General features: G+C 38.1%; 1 protein-coding gene across 1 annotated transcript in view; it reads left to right on the top strand.

Moving 5' to 3' along the window:
* The window catches only part of myo3a (myosin IIIA), a 101,513-nt gene that overhangs the window by 5,203 nt on the left and 74,819 nt on the right, over window positions 1-21,491 (top strand). Inside the window, exons 2-5 of the mRNA XM_034706384.1 lie at window positions 875-1,092; window positions 3,056-3,128; window positions 15,658-15,745; window positions 18,750-18,933. Of these exons, the coding sequence (XP_034562275.1) occupies window positions 1,045-1,092; window positions 3,056-3,128; window positions 15,658-15,745; window positions 18,750-18,933 (393 nt within the window). The 5' untranslated portion in view covers window positions 875-1,044. The remainder of the gene's footprint in view (window positions 1-874; window positions 1,093-3,055; window positions 3,129-15,657; window positions 15,746-18,749; window positions 18,934-21,491) is intronic.

Below are 21,491 nucleotides of genomic sequence, written 5' to 3'. Positions count from 1 at the left end.
CTGAAGCCACAGAACCTCTCCACAATGACAGCTTCTCTGCCAGCACTGCTCGATCAACAAGTCTTGAGGTATTGCTGGTGCGCTCTCCATCTGGCTGCCACTGATAAGAACTTACTGGAGGCTGCTGGATAATAGCCTTGCAAGCTTAAAAGCAGGCGAAGGGAGGGGGGGTAATTTATTCTAGGGGAATCCAGAAAACATGGCCCTATAAACCAAACCATCCTCTTCCCCCCCTCTGAGAACATTTGGGCAGAAGACAGCCTCTTCCATGTAGCCTGTGGGGGTGGAGGGTGGAAAGTGGAGGGTTGGTGGGGGCATCATGCTGTTACAGCCATGATTGCCTCCAGCGTGATTTTATTCCTGGAGAGACAAGATGGCCGCACAAACATATAAAGCATACTCGCGACCCAGCACAGCACATGTTTAGCACCCTGATCAAGCTAAGCTACAGTACATGGTTTAGCTGGCACTATAAGTGATCTGTGTCTCTGCACTGCGCCTGCATAACTCTGTCTTTTTGCACTGACGTATGTAAAGCTGTCTGGACCTCTATTTTCAGGGTCAGTGACACAGATCTTTTTTGGGGGGGGTTGAAGCCCCAGGTATTGTCAGACTGACAGGAGAGCCTCATGAGAGAAGACAGAGCAGAAAATGATGAATGGTTGTATGCTGCAGGCTCAGAACTGTTTTTGTGATGTCTGACCAACTGTACTGTGTGCATATTCTGTCTCGGTATGGTTATTTTGTTGTGTTTATTTTCTAAAACAAGCGACTAAAACAGCAGGATACAAGAATAAAAAAAAAAAAGATGTATAAAATCTACAAAACTGCATCCATGAGAATAATGCTTTTATCTCTCTTCCCCTGAAACCAGCAAACTCATGTGGCAGACTCATGTGACAGCTACGTCCACGAATGCATCATTTGGACGCAGAGGAGATGTGACGCAGAAGAATACGCAAGACGACAGCATGAAGGAACCCCAGCCCCACCTTCAAATCCTGTTGGTTATGTGTTGGGTGACGCAGGACGGAGGAGACATTGATGGCACAAGAAAGGAGACTAGATGGAGGCAGACACAAAACTCTGAAAGTAAAAGCCATACAATGCATTTCTAAATATTTGCTGAAGCAGGTGTATTCTGTTGTGTTATAGAGTATGCAGAATTACTCACACCTCTGCTCAGCGGTGGTGTCTCTTGATATGTCTCAGCGTGAAACTACTCTTTAATTCCTATGACTCAGTCACACTTCTATAGGTTCTTTTTTTGCAGTGATGATGACAGGAAAATGGGAAAATAAAGAACAGAAGAAGATAAATTGGAGAGCTGAAATGACTAAAGTCACTCGCCATTAACCGCCGATCATAGCTGTCATATTATCTTGAAACACAGATAGATGAGAGGTTGGGCTGTAAGGGAAATGCTTTGACTGTCTGCCTTGATAATACTCTTTTACTGCCCACTGGAAGTCAGAGCTCTGGGAAAAAGATATGCTATTGAATATGATGGTGATTTCATGTCACACACTGTCTCTGCGAAGTGATCTGATAGCCGAGGTCTTGTCTCGTCTGTCTCTTTTTCTGTAGGAGAGACTCTGTCAGATTAAGGGAAGCTGGTCTTTTCTGTGAATTCTCTCCTTTTTGACCTCTATTATAAAAAGAAATGAACAATTACACAGTGCAGGGTGTCCCATTGACTCTGTCTGTTGTTTTAACATTTTGTAAGGTCCCCTGCACAGTCATTCCTCTTTACAAGCTGAGACAAATTAACATCCTGTAGAATTTCAGATAATACACGCTCATGCAAACTCTGGCGTGACCACATATGGGATGACTACGTGAGAGATAGGTGCGGTTGTTTTGTGTGGCTAAGATCCCCAGCTTGATTTACCGGCACAACTGAAACCATGTTTGCATACAGCCTAGATTCAGTTTAGTTCGGTTGCTTATTTGGCTTTGTTTGTCTCAATAATCAACAGGCAAACAATAGGAGAAAAACTGAGTAGTTTGCATTAAATTGGATAGCCACAGAGAAAGATGGGTACATGATGGTATAATGTCTTTAAAGTATTTCTATGCTCTACCCATTAGGTTGCAAGCAGCAATTGTAAATACTTAAGTTTGCAATATTGGCTATTAGAGCTAGATTTGACCGTATTTGGATAAAAAAAAGATGGTCATAATGGTAAAGGTCACAAGCCTACCTGGTGTGAACTGAAATGACACTGTCAGCCTGTCCCTCAAATGACCAACATGTATGTAACTTCCACATTAGAGCCATTAATCCTTGAAGTTTGCCGTGGTGTTTCTCATATTCAAATGCCAACTGTAAATAATTTCTGCATCAGCTGCAACATGAAGTTTCCCATGACCATTTAAAGTATTTTTCATACCAAGAAATTCTATTAACGTCACTAATCAAAACGTCAACCGCCAAAACCTACCAACGTTTATTTTTTTGATTGAGCCTTATAAGAAAATTGTACATAGATCCTCCAAGAGCTGCTATTAATTTCTATACCTCACGTCTCTTTTTTTATCTAACATTTTTAATTCATAGACAGTAAAATAACTTTCACCCACACACGGAAACTGCATTTATATAATGGGGAATGCAATGCACATTATTTGTTTCATATCCCACCCAGAGGAGTCACAAACTAAGTGCACAGGCAGTGGCTGCTTCACCTACCATTACATGTCTCTTATTATGGGCTTACTACAAGGCTGTAGAGAAGTTGGACAAATGTACCGGGTCCCTAAGATAACTCTCTTCAGGAACAGAAATATAAATATTTTATTCAAATAACTTCTTCATTTGTTTATTTACTTACGTGTCTCTAGTTGCTAGAGCAAACAATGACTCAGCAAACTCATCCTCGACTGAATCACTACTAATTAAAACTGGTTATTTTGCTATTTGTTAGTACATAAGTTGTATTTATAAGATCTCAATGCTGTAGCAGTTGTATCTATTTTTGTAAAGAAGCTCCAAACCGCTGTTAGAGGTATCATGTGCTTAATTTGCTTACTGTTATTTTCTTATCATCCTCAGGCAGATGGACTGCCCAACAGACCTCTGTTACATGTCTATATCATCCTGATGAAACCTGCACCTACAAGTAAAGGTGAGTTAAGAAAGAGGGTTTGAATCTGAAATGTGTTTCTTTGCTGAATTGTCTGTAACATGTAAGACAAAACATAGTTTGTTGCAAATTATTTCACTACGCTTCAAAGTGTATCTGACGGTACAATGCAGGAGTATGGAGTAGGGTTAACCATTAACTTTGACCGTTAGCACTGAAAAGGGACTCTGTGGACAGAAAGTTAAATTCAACAAACTATTTCCTGCATAATGTTACAATTCAATGATCAACCTGAATCGTTTGCACTCCTCTAACCTGGCAAATGCTCCTGCTCTGAAACTAGAAGTAAAAAAAGAGACTGAAATTAGAAGACACTGTATGATCGAAGGAATTTGACAGTAAAATATATCGTTGGATTCTGCTTAGCTCTTAATTTGTGGAGATGTGTAACATGAGGAGGGTTGGTTTAAGCTAGAGACGTTCCAAAGCAGCTATGTTCTTAGTTGTTTCAATGAAAAATTGGAATTCCTACTAGTCTACAGACAAGAAAACTGTCAGAAAACAGTCAATTGAGCACAATTTAACCAACACGGCATCATAAACATCATCAATCAGTCAATCAAGCTTTATTTATATAGCACCTTTCATACAAATCAAATGCAAAGTTGCATTAATATGCCTTTTTTAAACTTAACATTTTGGCCAACATAAATCCTCTTTGGCTACTGAGCTAAGGAGTGTAGTGTTTCTTGTTGGCATCTTCCCCTGTAACCTTATTCATGACTTCACCTCATTCCTAAGTTGTTGTTGTTGTGCAAACCCACTCCACTTAAACCCCTGAAAACACAAAATTCAGTTATTTTTTTTATGCTGTCCCCTTTAATAAGTCAAGCTAACTTTAACTAGGACTTCCAGGGATGTGGAGACTGAAACAAACAGACATATGCACTCAAAAACCTTGGTGAGAGAAGTGAATACTGATGAGCAACAGAGGGCATTTGCATCAGCAAGTTACACAGCTATTCTCTAACTGGGGAAGAGGACGGACTGTGCTCTGGTGATGAGTCACTGTTGGGAATACTCAGCGTTGGGTTGTGAACCCTGGTGATTGTACTTATGTGGGATGGAAAAGCAGTTTGTTGGTCACGTTGTGTCGGATGTGCATAATGCACTTTGTCACGGCGGTGTGGCTTTAGCTGTGTCTGGGTTCACTTCTGTGCTCCAGACCGACATTTCTCTGGAACTATTTGATGAACTGTCTTTAAATTTGCCACAGACATTCATCATTCACAGACAATACATCCTGATGAGTTTAATGACCCCTGACTTCTTTTGTCCCCACCATCAGATTGACACTTGTGATTTTAGATGCAGTAAAATTTCAGCTTCATTATCAGGCCACACTATTTAATTTGTACAACACCTAGATTTAAAAATAGGCACTTGTAAAATGAAAGACACTGACATCAACTTCAGCTAAATTATGTGGTGGTAATCACCAAATTCAAGCATGCTAAAACACTGAAACAAATGGTTGACATGGTAAAGGCAATTAACCCTCTCATCAGTATGTTGCTGCCTTCGGCATTAAGCTCAGTGCACCACTGTGTTTGTAGACCTGCATCACAGAGGTAAAGCTGCAATGTGCAATTTGATTTCTTTGTTTATAGTTTGAAGTTTTAAGATTTTATTTAACTATTATGTCATGCATACATTCATATGCCCAGCCCGCATGGCCCTACAAGACACCATGAATTCATGCAGACCAGGGTCAGAGCGCACACCGCGATCATTCATTGTAAAGAAACTGAGGAAGAAACAATAACAGAATAAAAGATAAAAATAAAAATGCACACTACTTTAAAAGACTATCTTGTCTTCTTTCCAAGCTTTTGAGAAAAAAAACGAGCTATAGTTTAAACACGTCAAAATTAAACAACCAATTTAGTCTTTGCACATCTGTCCACCACAATATTTCAGGATTGTTACAGGCAATTTCTTGGAACAATATCTCTCTGAGGTCATCACAGTTTGTACAGTGCAAAAGAAATTGGACTCTGTGTCCACTTCATTCATATCACACATCTCACAGAGTCTGTTTTCTTCTGGGATTTTTTGAATCGACCAACCTCACTGGCCAGAGGAAGAATACCAGATCTTAACTGTGTAACCAAAGATCTTTGGCTTCTAGATAAACGAGACGTAATATATAATATATATATATAATATATATTATATATATATATAATTTGGGGATGAAATTATGCTTGATCTGCTCATATGTCCATAGTTTTGGTTTGGACAGAACATTTTCTAACCATTTTACTTCATATTTCAACATGAGCTTATCTTAACAATACAGCACAATTTATTCCTGTTGTATAACATACATTAAAATGTGCATTTTAGCTATAACCTACAGTTCGCATGTCTTCCTGTTCAGTATGTTAACACAGCATCTGTCTTTATGACATTCCCTCTCTTGAATCCAAAATAACTTCAGATACAAGAACTATGGTTCTTTAATCACAAGGTCATTGTCAAGCACTCACTCTTATCTCCTTCCTCAGCCATTGTGCGAACTAACCCATCAACATCCATTCATCAGTTATTGGAGGGGAGAAGACCTCCTGTGGCTTTCTCTGATTGGTTAAAGGCTGTGAATTGATAGCCAATGAATTGTCTTTTCAATTTCTCATCGGAAAAACACTTTATACATTCATTTAAATCCCAAATAATGAGATTAGAGCTGGATTAACATTTCTTCTTCCCTTATAGAACATAACTAGTTTATGATAAATGTAATTTAATTTTCTGAGAACAGGTCAAATGATTCTGTGCTGCAATGCAGAGAGAGCGTTGACAGAGTGTCTCAGAGAAGCTCGGTTATAGAACTGTGATTATGGAAATCTAAATTAGAATTCAATACTTGCACATCAAAGCCTGCTATAAATACACTGTCATTCACCCGGCTCACATCTCACAACCTGCAACTAATTCATTACCGTCACATGCAAGCCTGTGTCTCTACAGTTAGATTAGCTCAGTTTCAAGCTTGAGTTGGATAATGCAGGCTTTTTTTTTAACCTCAAGGCATTATTGTCTTCACACAGCTTAAACAATGTGTAAACAAGGTGAAAGGCTTTGGACTGCATTGTCCTCTGTACAAATTAGAGAGAGTGAGAAATGATGAGAATACAAACGATGGACTTTCATTTCACTTTTCCACCAAAGCTGCGGCAAAGAGACCTGAATGCTAAGTGTCCTGAAACGCTGACAAAAGCATTCAAATGTACGAATTGATCAGCTGCAAAGAAAAGGCTGGTGAGATTAAAAATTTATATGGTTGCACCAGTGATGTCCTGATGATCTTTTTTATCAACTGCACAATCCCGATACTCATTTAAGTGGCTTATAACGCGCTATATGCCACAGCTGGGGAAGTCATGGCCCACTGGTTTGCCACAATGGCAGCCAGTCATTGACAGCAGCCACAGGCCTGTCAGGCATTCACACCACGTATCTCCAGCCACAATAGCCTCATCAGTAGCCTTATTCAATCAGCCTTCACAGACAGAGCCGACTTGGGCACTGCAGACCCAGAGCCTGCTGTCGGATCTGCATCACAGAGGAATCAACAATCAGAGCGTCCCTCCTTAAATCTCCTTGAAGTGATCTCTGATTTCTCCTGATTGTGTCCGACACTGTGCCATTATTCCTCTCAGCCCTTTTGGAGTGTGACCATGTGATTAGTAAAGGGGAGGAAGGGACAATGATACACTGTTTAACTGAGTGTATAGATTGTCTAAGCAGAAGTAGACAAAAAGGCAGGGAATGAATGGCATTTTAGTCAAGAGTTACACCATTCAAACCAGAGAGGACACATAATACATGCTTGAAATTTGCACGTTTTGCCTTCTGTGTCCTCAAAAATGAACTGCAGGATCTGATTGGGGAAATAAATCACATTGGATCTGCAGTGAAGTCTTTTAAACTCAAATTAACCCTGTAATGATGGTGCAGGACAGAGCAGGGTCCAGTCTGTGGGGCATTGATGATGTAGGCAGTGATATGAGGCTGATATTGATTCCTTCCAAAGCGAGCACACACAGAGAGGGAGAGACTCTGTTAATCAATCAGTCAATCAACCTTCATGAACTGCTGCTTGTCCTTCAAACCAGCATGTAACCACTGCAGCAAAAGTGCTATGTAGAGTCATACTTACATCACGAAAGTCATTGGTTTTTGCCCAAAATGCTGCACTGTTAATCCAGTCAGAATACATTTTTATTTATCAAGAATTATGACAATGATAGAACCCAAAATTAGCTACTCTGTTGTAGTATGTCCGACTCTGCAGTGTGCTGTGTAAAGGGTACAAACACATCTCTCTCCAGATTATGTTTCAGCCACTAGAAATCCAAAAAGTTAAAGAGACATAAAGGAAGCAGGCTATTAGAAGCGCAGTAATTATAGTGCATAAAAAAAGTTTCCATTGCCACTAAGAGAAGTCTGCAATCTAAATCAAACACAAACTCATAAACAACATTTAATTTAAGTATTTTGACAACGTGGTAAGAAGCTTAAAAAAGAGGATAGTCAAGTAAAATTGCTGACCCGCCCCCTTAAAAAAATAATCATAGTTAAGCTAAAAGATGTGCAGTTTTACAAACTAATAATAATAATAATAATAATAATAACAATAATAAAGTGTATTTATTTAGTACTTATCAAACAGACGTTACAAAGTTTCTTTTAAATCGTTAAAAACCAAACAATAATGAACAAAGCAAGAAAGGGAGACATTGATCTAGTAAGACAATTAAAGAGGAACAACTTAAAGGAACAGCTGAGTAAAAAGAGTAAAAGAGAACCTACTTAAATCAATTAAAACAATTAAAAGTCAGTAGAACAAATAAAAACAAGGAGTGAATAAAAGAAAACCATTAATAAAAGTAGATTAAAAATAAATATGGCATCATGGATAAAACATAATATTACAAGAAGGCTTCTGACGTGATTTAAAAGAAGATACTGATGTAGCTTCCCTGCAGTATATTAAGTGCAGAAAACTGCAGTTCCACGAGTGGCCACTAGAGGCTGACTCCAAAATCAAAGGGAACCCCATTAGAGCCCATATTGAAATGCCTATTTATACAGCAGAATTAAACATGTCTACAGCTGGTACAAAAACAGGTTTGGTCTCAAAGCTTGTTTCTTCACCTGTGACATCTGTATGGTGGTGATTTTTTAAAATCAAAATAAAATTTTATTTTATTTGAAGAGTTATGGCTATTTAGGTAAATCAGGCTTATGTAGGGGTGCGGCTGATTTGATTGACAGGTGGTTGCTTTTTCCCCCGCTCTTGGATATATGTTTCGACAGTCTATGAGTAACATTCAGCATTCAGTCAATCAATCAATTAAGCTTGATTTATATAGCACCTTCAAATGCAACCCAAAGTGCTTTACAGCGATTGAAAACAAGAAAGAAGCAGAAATAAAACAATGTCAAGACATATTAAAAAAGAAAAATGGATTTTAAAATAGAGACTAATGCACACTGAAAACAATAAAATATGTGTAATTAAAATAAGTTAAAGCATCAAATTAACATTAAGAATATAAGTAGTTAAAACAAATAAATTAAAAAGGGTTAGTATAAGAGTTGAAGATAAAATTATGGCTAAAAAATCAATGAAATTGAGTAGATAAATAATAAAAAACAGATAGTTGAAATTAATAAAATAATAAAACAACATTAAAATCAATATGAAACATTAAAGTAATTAAATTGTTAAACCCTACATAAATGCCAGACATTAACATTAAGGTACAGTGTGTAACTTAAATTATACACAAACTAATTTAAAATATTTTATTTTAAAAAAAAACACAGCAAGATTTTATTGAAGTCTATTAAAAATGCTAACTAGCCACCTTCAAAATAAAAGCTCATGCTTAAATCATTATAATTTATAACATACATAATACAATGTGACATTGTACTGTTTGACTTTGACACAAAGTGTTGATCATTTCTGCTTTAAGCAAAGGAAATGCACTCAGTTAATGACACAATGCAGGTATTCACAATGACAGCACATAGTTCATTGAGTGGGCTAGAAGCTACAAAGCTGAGTGACTTGCTTGTCGTTCCAGTGCCACTTAGGTTTCAACAACATAATTGTTTTCCACCACTTACACTGTTCTGAATCCTAACACATTGCACAAACTGTCTATCAGCAGTGTAGATCCGAAAAACATGTCGGTACACGGCTTCTTTAATTTCAGGTAAGACGCTTTCTTCAGTGAACCTTTTCTAATGCTTGTTTTACGTCAAAGTATGGAGCTGTGTTTTTCTGTTGAATGGGTTTATGTTGCTGAGGATGCGAGTCTGAGCAATTAAGTGTTGGATTTTTTTATGATTTGCTAATGCAAAGAATACAAAAGCCATTCAGCTCTGAACTAACACTTGTAAAATCAATTGAAGTCAGCCTTTGTGCAGTATAAGAGTTGATTGCTTAGGTGTTTGTGTCACCACAGAATTTTTTTTTGTTTGATTGTTGAAGTGTATCAAATGTTTATCACAGTTTTTATTGACAGGTGCAAAATTATATGACATTTTCATACCATATAGATGTGGAAACTTGTTTATAGAGTACAATTATTTTATGATTTATGCTTTTCCTGATGCCAATGAAAAGACTAACATGCTCACAAGTCAAATCAACCTTGTGGTACATACAGTTCTGTATACAGTGCAGTTTGTATCAGTATGTGAGAAGGATTACTTGATCAAGATGAGAAATCCCAGGGGTGCAACATCAGCCAGAGAGGGTGATTATTCTCACTGTGAAGACTGGCGGCTGCTCAGTGAGGAGAGGAGCCGAGAGTACAGCAGAGCAGAATGTAGGTTACCTGTCAAAAAATTAAGCCTATTAAGTGCTTATGTAACACATCACACATTTGGATGTATGTCACACACTGGTTCTCATCCAGTGTTTCATCCAGTATGCTGCAAACGAGGAATACTTTCTAAAGATGGTGTCGTCATTGCAAAGTTCACAACCCTGATGTGAAGCCTGCACTGAATAAGCCTGAGTTGGTGACACTGTTTCAAAGTTGTTCAAAATTGTTTAGATAATTACAGATTGATTATTTTTGATGCATGGCGTTATAACTATTATACATGAGTTTATTTCAGAAGTATAAGACCAAGCATTTTGCGTAAGTAGCATTTAAACAATGCTGTTAGTCTACAGCTGTGCTAGCAAAGATAGGTTGAGCCAACTGCTGTCGCCTAAATAGGACCATCAGAACCAGACTAGCTAATACTAAATGATAGTTTTTAATGTCTGTCACTGCTGTGGGGTGTCACGCTGAAGATAAATCACAGTGATAAATATATTTGACTTTAAAAAGAAAGATGAGATTTTTAATCAGGAATTATTTTTCCTGCATGCACAGGACAGCGTCAGCATTTAGATGAGGTACCACGTTGTCCAGAGAGGGCGCCAAAATCAACGCAAACTGAAAGTTCCTCACAGGAGCTTCAAGTTTATAATCACACCTTAAAACTGAAGGCACTATAATGATGTGATAATAGTTTGTGACATTGAATTCTGAACAATATTTTGAGACAGCTCCGGAAATAGTAAATGAACTTTACTCATATAGCAGTTCTGTTGTTGAGACATATCAGTGCAACCAGGGGGGCCACTAAAGCCATGAATTTCAGTGAAACATTTTGTGTCAGTCCATCCCTGTTAAAACAAGATATTGACTTGTGAAGGGAACACTTTCAACAGCTGGTGGTTTTAGTTGAAAGGTCAGGGAGCACAATAAATCACGATATGGTGCCAGTGCAGCACACATTTCTGTAACACATCCAGTAGTTAGTAGAGATATTTCACCCAAATTATTTTATGGTCACACAAGAGAAAAACTGAGAGGATTAGCATAATCGCAAGAACACTTTGTGTTGTAGAAACCAATCTGATGATTAAGACAACTTAGATGTCAAGTTTTCACTAATAATGGGATGAGTTTTTCAATTCTGGATGGATAAGCAACTGGAAAGACTCCAGGAAGTGAAAAAATGGAAGAGCATTAAACCATATTGAGAGTAAAATAAGATAATTGATAACTTGTTAGGCACACACAACCAAGAACAAGAAACTAATGTTTGCATTCAACCAATTCTTAGCTAACTTAGCTGTTTACTGACAAAGATGATTGAAAAAAAGTTAAATATATGGTTTTTTATATATTATTTTGGGTCGCTCTATGTTTGTGTGATTTGCATAACTGCAACCCAGCAAGCAAGCCTTACAACAGCATATGAGCTTTCCATCCTGAGGTTAATGTCAGACAACATTAAGTTACATTTCTGTCCATAAAGCCACAGAAACACAAAAGATGTGTGTATTTAAGTTCAATGATTACTGCTCACCATGAAACGTGTACAAAAAGAGAAATATTTGGGGACTTTGATTTAGTATTTCTGGCGTCCTCCATTATTTGCTCTAATTTAAGAGTGGTTTTGCAGCCAGTCAGGGGGGGAGGGGTGAGTGTGTCTGGTCTGCACACTGAGCTGGACCTTTGCCCACTCTAATCATACGGCTATTACGACCATCAGTGCATCTCCATCCTTAGTCTTGGTTCAGCTTCCAGGGGCCATTTGTAAAGCAGCAGAGCAGGAAATGAGCTTGGTTTGCCCACGCCTGGAGGACGGGCTTGGGGGAGGCACACTTAAATCGGCAGGTTGATCATGCAGCCCCCCCCCCCCAGACAGAGGGCGAGGGAAGGGGTGCAAAAAGGATCATCAGCTGAAGGTGGAGGTGAAGACAGAGCTAGGGTTTACAGTTGTTTCGTAATGGACTGAGACATCACGAGCCCACAGATTTATTATTGCCAAAATCCAGGGCCCCCCAAAGCCAACTGATTGATGAGGTTTTATTGCACTGTCCAAGCATTGGAGCTCTTTCTGTTCCTCTGTTAAAAATGAAAAATGACATCTTCTCTGCAGCCATTTCAAAGACTTAGGTTTTAGTTAACTGTTAACTGTTTAATGTCCATACTTAGATTGGTAAGTTTGTAAAACCTGAAGATGTTTGGTGTCATGATGTTGTTTTTGAGATCACCAACTCACCTCAAGCTGAATAAAGAGGCGTTAAGTTAAGTCAAAATATAAAAGGAGGGAGCACACTGAGTTTTTCTTCATTACGGCTGAGACACAACTGGTTTCTTGACTCCCAATAAAGCAAAAATCGTATTTGATCACAACACATGAGAGAGAATCAAAGCAAATTTGACAATAGCTGCTGAAAATTAGTGACGGTAAGTATAAGACAGTTCACAGACGTTCACTATGCTTAAAAAGGTTGTCCTCTACAATCCAACTAACACTGCATAAGCCCTTGTTATTTTTTTAAGCTTTCGTCACCCTGGATTCAAAATGTTGATTGAGTTGGTGCAACAACAGTTATGCGACTCTAATAATCTTTATTGCTTTGTTAAATAACAAGGGATTGTTCAGAGCGAGTTTTTCTCTGTGATGGATACATGCCTCTGACTGTTATGGGGAAAACAATCACTGTGCCATCTGTTAGTCTGTATGATAAATTAACAGCTTCACTGCTTGAGCAATTAGTTTCTGACAATCGGAGCAGAATCAATAATTTGTAGACGGCAGGCCTGAATCATGGCTGCATGAAATCTTGCTTTTCCACTACATGAACAGACTTTTAAAGGATGTAATGGAGAAAAGTTTTCATGTCATGTCTAAGGTATTATTAATGAAAACAAAGGATATGATTACACGACTAAAAGCTACCACTCACTCGGCAATTAAGCAGACAAATGCATACTTCATTGACCTTTCACTGGATGTAGGTTTCATGCTGCAGAACAGCTGGCCACTTTTCTCTACTGACTGACTCCTCCATATGAGTGTAGAGAGCCCTGCATGTTGCAGTACTGTTATTAGTCTAGGTCAGGGGTTCCCAAACTTTTCAGTCCGTGACCCCCAAAATATAGGCCATAGACTCGCGACCCCCACTGTCCCTCAAAGTGATTTAATATGGCTTCATTTAGCTGGTCTGCTGAAAATTTGCCTACCAAATGAGCATGTGGCTGTGTTTCCTGTGCCGTTATGAATTAACCTGCTGCTGCTGCTGATGCTTTTAATAATTAACTGTTCACTAACACTAAACTTAGGAGTCATCTGGCGAAAAGAAAGACAGAAAACTCATTACATTTTCTATTTTCAAGGTTTTATTCTAAGTTTAGCTACTATTTTTGTCGATATTTTTTACTATAAATGAGTAAAATGTACTATTTTAAGATAACTTTTGTCATTCAACTTTTTTTATTGCATTATTTTTCAGTATTTCTTTGTTCACCACAAGTTAACAAATTGAATATAAGTAATACAAAACCAAGAAAGAGAAGAAAAAATAAATAAATACAAAAAATATAATAATAACAATATTAAATAAATAATGCAAATTAACAGTACAAACAAAAAAAGAGATAAACATAAGAAAACAAGATAAATAAATAATAATAATAAAAAAAAAATAATAATACATATTTTTAGATATCTTGAAAAAACCCCAAGACATCTCCCGACCCCCCATTTGTGTCTCACAACCCCCCAGGGGTTCCCGAACCACACTTTGGGAACCCTTGGTCTAGGTAAACAGTTGCCAAACTTGTTGTGTTCCTGCCAACAGTTTGTATTTTCAAAAACAAAACAACAGTTTTTCCAAAACAACTTAGCTCACTTCAAGTAAGCTAACTTGTTTTTGAAACAGTTAATAATTATGCTAACATGTTGTGTATTAACTAGCTAAACAGGTGTGATATAAATGAAAATACTCTGGTATGTGTTTAACTTGCTTACAGCTAGTGTTTGGCAAACAGGTGTGCTAACAGCATGTGGTTTTGGCTGTTTGGAAGTCAGAGTTTAGCTTACTGACATCTTGTATGTAAGTATGCTAACAAGGGGCAAAATACACTCTTAGAGTCTAGCTAGTGTTTAGACAGCTTATGGCTATTATTAACATTAACAGGTGTGCTCAATGGGATTTGTTAGCCACCTAATTTGGCATGGAAACAGCACTTTAGCTTGCCATGTTGCCTGCTTTCACAACATTTGCCTGCTTATGTATTAACATGTATTAGTATTAGCTAACAGTTCTGTAAATAATGCTTTAGCTTTTGTTACATACCTTATGGTTAGCTTAACCCTCCTGTTGTGTTGCAGGTCAAATTGACCCTTTTTAAAGTCCATTTTAGGCATTATATGACTTCCAAACCAGCTAAATGCAGCATAAAAATCTGGGTAGCATGTGACAGAAGAGGTGTCGTGTTAATTTATCAACATCACTTCATAAAAATCAAAAAAATCAAAATGTAAAGAAAATAAACAAAAATCTCTGTCATGTAAAACTACTGTATTTATATTTAGGGCTTACCAATGTACATTTAAACATTTTTTAACATTAATTTAAATGAAAAATGAGTGAGTTATCCTCATTGATCCATTATCTGTGAGAATTAAAGAACATAGAGTTAAAAATTAGATTATAAAAATGTTTGTTGGGCTTTTTTGGGGTTTTGACACTTTTGGATAATTGAATATGCCCCAGGTCAAATTGACCCAGGAACATTATTGCTGTTCTAGAGAAACGAACATAACAGGAGGGTTAACAGGTGTGGAAAGAGTGTCTTTCTTAGTGATATAGTTTGTTGTAGAGTTGATCAGTTAGCAAGATGAATAAGTCTAGTGTAGAATAAACTTGTGTCACTTGTGGTAGGACACTATCTTGTCTTTTTTCTTGAGACAAAGGAGTTTTGTCAGGTGTTGTTCCTCGTTCGACAGCAATTATTTTACCGTTTATCAAATTAAGTTAGAGTTATATGTGCTTACTCATAAAAAAAAAAATGCCATCAGTCTTTGAACTGAACTCTCAGTCCACCTCTGGCTCAGCCTCATAGCGGCTCTCTCCCTAACAGTGCCTGTGTAATGGGACACTGCTAAACGATGCTGAGAGCGCTCCAGTGCTGTCACGGCCTGTTACACCTGACTCGCTCCTCACTGCCTTCCATGCACTCGCCTGTTGTTAGCTTGTCCTCTCCAGGCTAATTTATGACACTATCAGACTCACTGGCTGCTGGCTGCTGGAGCTCCTCATGCTAAAACTAATTACTTTAATAAGTAATTACTTGAGCCCTAATAACTTTTGTATGCTGTGCAATGCTGTTGCTTAATGTTGATGTATAATACATGGCAGAGGAGGTTGGGATAATCGGAACTGTACCCTGCTCTTGTTTGCTACAACTGCATACTCAGCTATGTAAAAGCACTTAAAGGAGTAAGTATGTTGATTACTTTTGTTTCTATATTTCCCTTTTATGCTAAAATTAGAGGAGTGTGTTTGTTTCTTCAAGTTGAACAGGGTGTTAGCTTGGCTGCTTCATTTGGATTTCTTATTTGCAAACTAAAGGAGTGGCTCAGCAAACCTTGACTCTCTCTCTCTCTCTGTGTCTCGACCTGTGTGTAGAGTACATTTGTGTGTGTGTGCACAAATCTAGGCTTCATCTTAACCACACGTGTCTCTACTTTGTTCCTCTCAACATCAGCCACCACAGGTCAGTAAATGCTAATGATAAGATAGTTATTGATAATTTAGAAGAAATGCAGAAATAAAAGTGTGAATAGCAACAAGGCCACTGTTCACTGATAATTATATATTATGTAGACTTGTCATAGTTTCTGATTTTTGTGAACCTACATGCACAACAAATGTCCCTCTTATTACACTACCAGCAAATAGGAATTTGTTGTTTTTTTAAATCAAAGTCTATAAAAGAAAGAAAGTGTGGGAGTTGTCTGCCTAAATGTTTCACTAAGAAACACTTACAGCTCTGTATTCTTTTACCAAACCTGTGGTTTCACCTTTGTTGTTCCTGAGGAGGCAGATTTATTGTGACTTGTTGACCAGTAGCCATATAGCACCAGGGTTAAGCTGAAACTTTAACCCACTCATCAGCGTCACAGATTAGTCCATGTCGGTGTCCGCTTTTACCAAATGGATCTTGTGTTTCCTTTAAGAGCTTCAAGTGGCTGAACCTCTTCTGTGGTACATCTCTAAGCAGGACTTTTTGATTTGCATGCTGAAAGTCTTATAGTTTACTCTGGAAACCAGACTTAGTTTGACATTTCTCAAACTTGTTCATTCAAAAACTAAGCAGCTCATACATGCATAGATATACATGTGCATGCACTTATTTCATAGCTGTGGTTCCCCCCAAACCCTTAACAACAAACCAAAGTGACAGCTACCCAGTGCTCCAGGGTGAACAAGGTTGGATTACACTATTCGAACAGACACATACACAACACACACTCACACTCACACACACACACACACACACACACACACACACACACACACACACACACACACACACACACACACACACACACACACACACACACAGTGTGTCCTCTGAAGGGCTGTCTCCCTGCAGCCTGTGCTCCTGTTGGAGGTGTCCAGTGTGAGTCCTTTGGTTTCTCTCTCCTGTCTCATGTGTCACAGCACGTTGTCACATATAGAAGCACTGATGTATTATTGAAGATGCCCGTTGGTTACTTGGGCACTGTACATTAGGCTAACATGAGTGCAATTACCTGCGCGTGTATGCATGTATGGGAGTCTAATTGCTTAGCATAAGCAATGACTGATAACGTCTGCAAAACATTGCCCGGGTGCCAGTTTTATCTTGCTCTGGAGTGATTTATACACAGTAACTGAATCAAACTGATTAGGTTATCACAGTGATCATAATTACATTGAGATGCATCAGATACAACATAGCTGGGGAGTGAATTGGTGAATTGTAGAGCAGAAAAAGAACAAATATTAAAGTATGAAAAAGTGTCCACTTTGATGAAGAGAGGAGCTGCCCTCTGCAGCCCTTTGCGCTTAGGACAACTAACCAGCTTTCCTTTGTGTATGAATGGGCGTCTATATGGGGAAAGGCTCATGCAGCAGCAGTGGCTAATTCCTGCTAATCCCATCGTTTTGCCTACCACTTAGCAATGGTTTCCAATGGCAGCCCCGGCGCAGGGGGAATTGCTGGTGAGATTAGCTCGTGTTGGCTCCTCCTCTGTGGTTTACAGCCAGGCCAGACTGGCCTGCCACCACGTCCAAGCTTACCTTTTGCACATAAATGGATTAATTTGTTTTCCAAAGATGTTTCAAGTCTTATAAAGAGAAAAATGTAAGTTTGTTACAGTTTATTCTGCTTTTGTTCTGCTGTTTAGTTTTGTTCAGAGTGCCTTTTGAATGCGAGACTGTGAAGTAGTGAGAATGCTCTGTGGAAGGTGTGTTCAGGGTTGTTTGTGCTGGATTTGTTTGTAACGCTTAGATTGGCTCTGGCTGATTTAGCTTTGCACGTTTCTTCTGCAAAGGCAGGTTACTGTTTGTTCTCTAATTGCATTTACTGACCTCAGGTTTGTAATAGCATTTAGTGATTTCAGACATACATGTGATGTCTCAATGGTGCAAATACACCAGAGCATATAGAGGCGTTTACAACTGAGTTCTGAAAGTTGGCAGAAATGAACCCCTCCAAAGTTTTAACAGGTAAAATGGTGGCTTTGAAAGTAGTTTGTTTTATGGAATCTATGATAACTAAAATACATTTTTGTACAGGTTTAATTTATTATCAATATTACAATGCTTAAATATTTAATGTCCTCATATTCCCAATAATCCCATGATTCACCATGACTCAGACCTGCTCCAGCATGACAGTATAAGCATAAACAGTGCAACCCTCAGCATCATATCTGCACCCATTTTAAACCTGTTAAATGCAACATGACGGGACATAACATCAGTCCTGAAACTAACTGCATTCCCAGACTTTTCGAGGGTGAGTGCTCACAGATAAAGACTCTGCTGAGTCTCTATCCGAGCACGTTAATACAGTGCAACATAAATGACTCGCTGTAAAGGACCCATCATACTGAGCTTAAACCAGCCTTTGAAGCTTTCTTCAAAAGTCTCCACAAACTGAAATTGAGTAGAGATGGCTGGAAGGCTGAAAACGACACAGAGGGGTGAATACATGTTGAAAACCAGCACTGACATGTGTTGATATGAGTTTTCTGACCCCTGAAATGTATACCTTTATGTCTATTGTTTATTCTTAACACTGCAGCACCACGCAGTGCCCTGGAAAGTGTTACTACAGTGTTACAAGTCCAAACCCCCAAAATGAACCACCTAGTTATCCATTGGATTATCCTCTAGTTAAACTCTTGATGTGCTTCCAGTTTGATTCCAAACAAACATGACAGCACTTTGATCGCTCCGCAAGCCACTCATCGGGTTATTCTTCTGTCACTAGCGTAGTCGAAGAAACAAGAAATGCATTCATTATTTCACCTACAGACCAAGGATAGGTAAAATGTTTGTTTTCTGAAAAAAAGGTTAATCAGTAAATGTTACTTTTGTGCGTTTAAATTAGATTTTTGTGTTTCTGTGTTTTAATATCGACTGAAATATTTTTCATTATATGTCTTCATAGGGGTAATACTTGTACAAGAAATCAGCCCATAACGTTGTTGTTGTTTCTTTCACAGGAGATCTCTCCTCAACATGTTTCCACAATCAGGGAAATCGATTGTCTTTGACAACTTTCCGGACCCCACGGACACCTGGGAAATTATTGAGACAATCGGCAAAGGGACCTACGGAAAAGTTTACAAGGTGCTCAACAAAATCGATGGAAGCAAAGCGGCTGTAAAGATATTGGATCCAATCCATGTAAGTTAACTCACATATGCACAAGATGTAGAGAGCGACATTCTGTTCATCTCATTTAGGAGTATATCAGCTGTTTAGCTCTGTTTTACTTAATATCCTCACTCTGTGTCATCCATGTGTTGTTGACGGTAATCGGTAAAGCAGCTATAAGCTTAAGGTGTGTATATTCCTTTGCACAAGACAGAAGAGTTACTGTCCCTGCCTAACCTAAATCTGTGGGAATTATATCAGCTGTACTTTGAAGACTCCTGCTCAAACACAGATTATATCAGGACAATTTTCATGTTATTTTGCATCCCTTTTTGCAAATTGTGTTCAGTTTGACAGCTGACGCGAATGATTGGGTCGAGATGACCGGCTCAAATGACCAAACCCTGATCAGTTAAAAAATACAGATAAAACCCCTAGTTCTGACTGTCATCTCCTATAACAAGAGTGTTATATTTAATTTAGGCTTTAATATCTATATTTTTTTGCACAGTTTCAAACTTTACTACCTGAGAAACATATCCTGTAGGCAATGACAAACACAGAAAGTGCCAGAACTATGAGGCCTCTCGCACCAATGTGTAGAAGTTGAAATCAAAACTTTATTTCAAAATGTGTTGAAGTCACTTTACCTGATGAGAATATATCGAAACTGATAATGTAATAATACAATTAAACCACATAAGTTTGCCTCTTTACCTTCAGATTAACCTTGTTTAATTACACAGCATGCTGGAGTCATGTTAGCAAACATTTCAGGATGTTACCAGGTCCCTGGAAGAGATTAGCAGAGCCTTTGGCCAGATGAAGACCATGATTCTCTGCTTTCTTCTTCTTCTTCTTTACATAATGCTAAGAAATGAAGTTTTCACCATCCCTCAGAAAATCATTCTGATGCTTCATCAGTGGAAAGAGTCACAGCAGTCCTCTGATAATGCTGAGCCCCTGTGCTTGTACGGGCCTTTAGAATTCAGCCAAAACACATTTGGCACCCATGCAGGAGTGTGTGAAGCGAGTTCTGCCTGAGGCGAGAACATTTTGACACAGAGCGTAGAAACATGATGTTACTTCTGGCAGCGAGGAAAGATCCATGCTTTAGAGCACTGTTCTTTTTTTGCTGTGACATGATTTATCAGAACACTGCTTGGTGCTACATTTATGAGCAGTTACATATTTATTGATGTCGACTTAGGCTGCAGATTCATGTGACACAAGCAAAATCCTTGTTTACAGAATACAGAACAAAAGTAGTAATATAAGAGTAATCATTTTTATTTATAGAGCTCTTTTCAAAAACTATGTTACAAAGTGCTTTACAATGCCTCAAAGGACATGTGCAAGAACATTTTAAAAGAACATACAATTACTGCAAGTATCATTACGATTTAAAGAACACAAAACCTTAAAAATAAAATAAGATAAAATAAAATAAAAATGAAATAAATTTAAATAAAATACATTTAAAAAATAAAACAAAATAAAATAAAACAAAATAAAATACAATAAAATACAATACAATAAAAAAAAACAAAATACAATAGATAAAATAAATAAAATAAATAAAATAAATAAAATAAATAAAATAAATAAAATAAATAAAAACGAAATATAAGCAGGACCCAGTGCAGGACACTTTGATCTAATAAAATCAGGAAATTTTTCCTCAGGCAGTTCATTTCGCAGCTGTGGGGCCCCGACTGAAAACGCCTTGACCCTCCTTGTTTTCAGACGAGTTTTTGGGACCAAAACCAGCTCTTTGCCCGGGGATTGCAGATTGCGCACTGGAGCGTTAAAAGTTCAAATAAAACTGGGCCCGAGACCGTTGATTGCTTAAAAAGTAACCAATATAAAATCTTAAAATCAATTCTAAAAAGTTCTGGCAGCCAATGTAGAGATGCTAAAACAGGTGTGATGTGGTCATATTTCTTGGATCTAGATAAAAGTGAAGCCTGTCATAAAACCGTACTCACAATTGATCTCTTTAAGTGTCCTTTCTGTGTCCTGCTTAAACTCAGAGTTTCTCTTCTTCTGTCTACTTTGAAGGTAGAATGGATTTTATGGCTTATTTAGCAGCTCCAAAGATGGGTCATTTTACTCTATTAAAACAGGCCTTCATGCCAGAAACTCTCATTAAGCCGTTCAGAATTTGTTACCGTTTCTCATTATTGGGAAATGATTATCTACAGTCCAGTAGTCTGTGAGGACTCTCATCACCATCAGTTTAATCACAGGGTTGATTATTTCATGTATAGATAGAACCGAACGTCCATACAGTGGAGCCGTGTTAGATTTCCAAGAAACAGCTCTCTTCTTACACCGCTATTTTTGGTGCTAAGCACAGAGTTGCATATAGACTGAGACGTGTTTATCCATCAGGTGCTGTAGACACATTGGAGAAGTGGTTCTGTACCTATTAAAGGTGCCAAGACCAAGATAAAGTCAGGGAAGACACTCATGGAAAATAACCTTTGTGAAAGTGACGATAGTAGACATTGCTTCATTTCAAGAGGCACAAGGGCAACAAGGTCGGGATCACTGCCCTACAAACTCCTAATAGTATTTTTGCTTGT

This window comes from Notolabrus celidotus, chromosome 17 (genome assembly GCF_009762535.1).
Source record: "Notolabrus celidotus isolate fNotCel1 chromosome 17, fNotCel1.pri, whole genome shotgun sequence".
Taxonomy (NCBI): domain Eukaryota; kingdom Metazoa; phylum Chordata; class Actinopteri; order Labriformes; family Labridae; genus Notolabrus; species Notolabrus celidotus.
The sequence above is the reverse complement of the archived record's forward strand: the minus strand, read 5'-3'. Positions and strand labels throughout refer to the sequence as shown.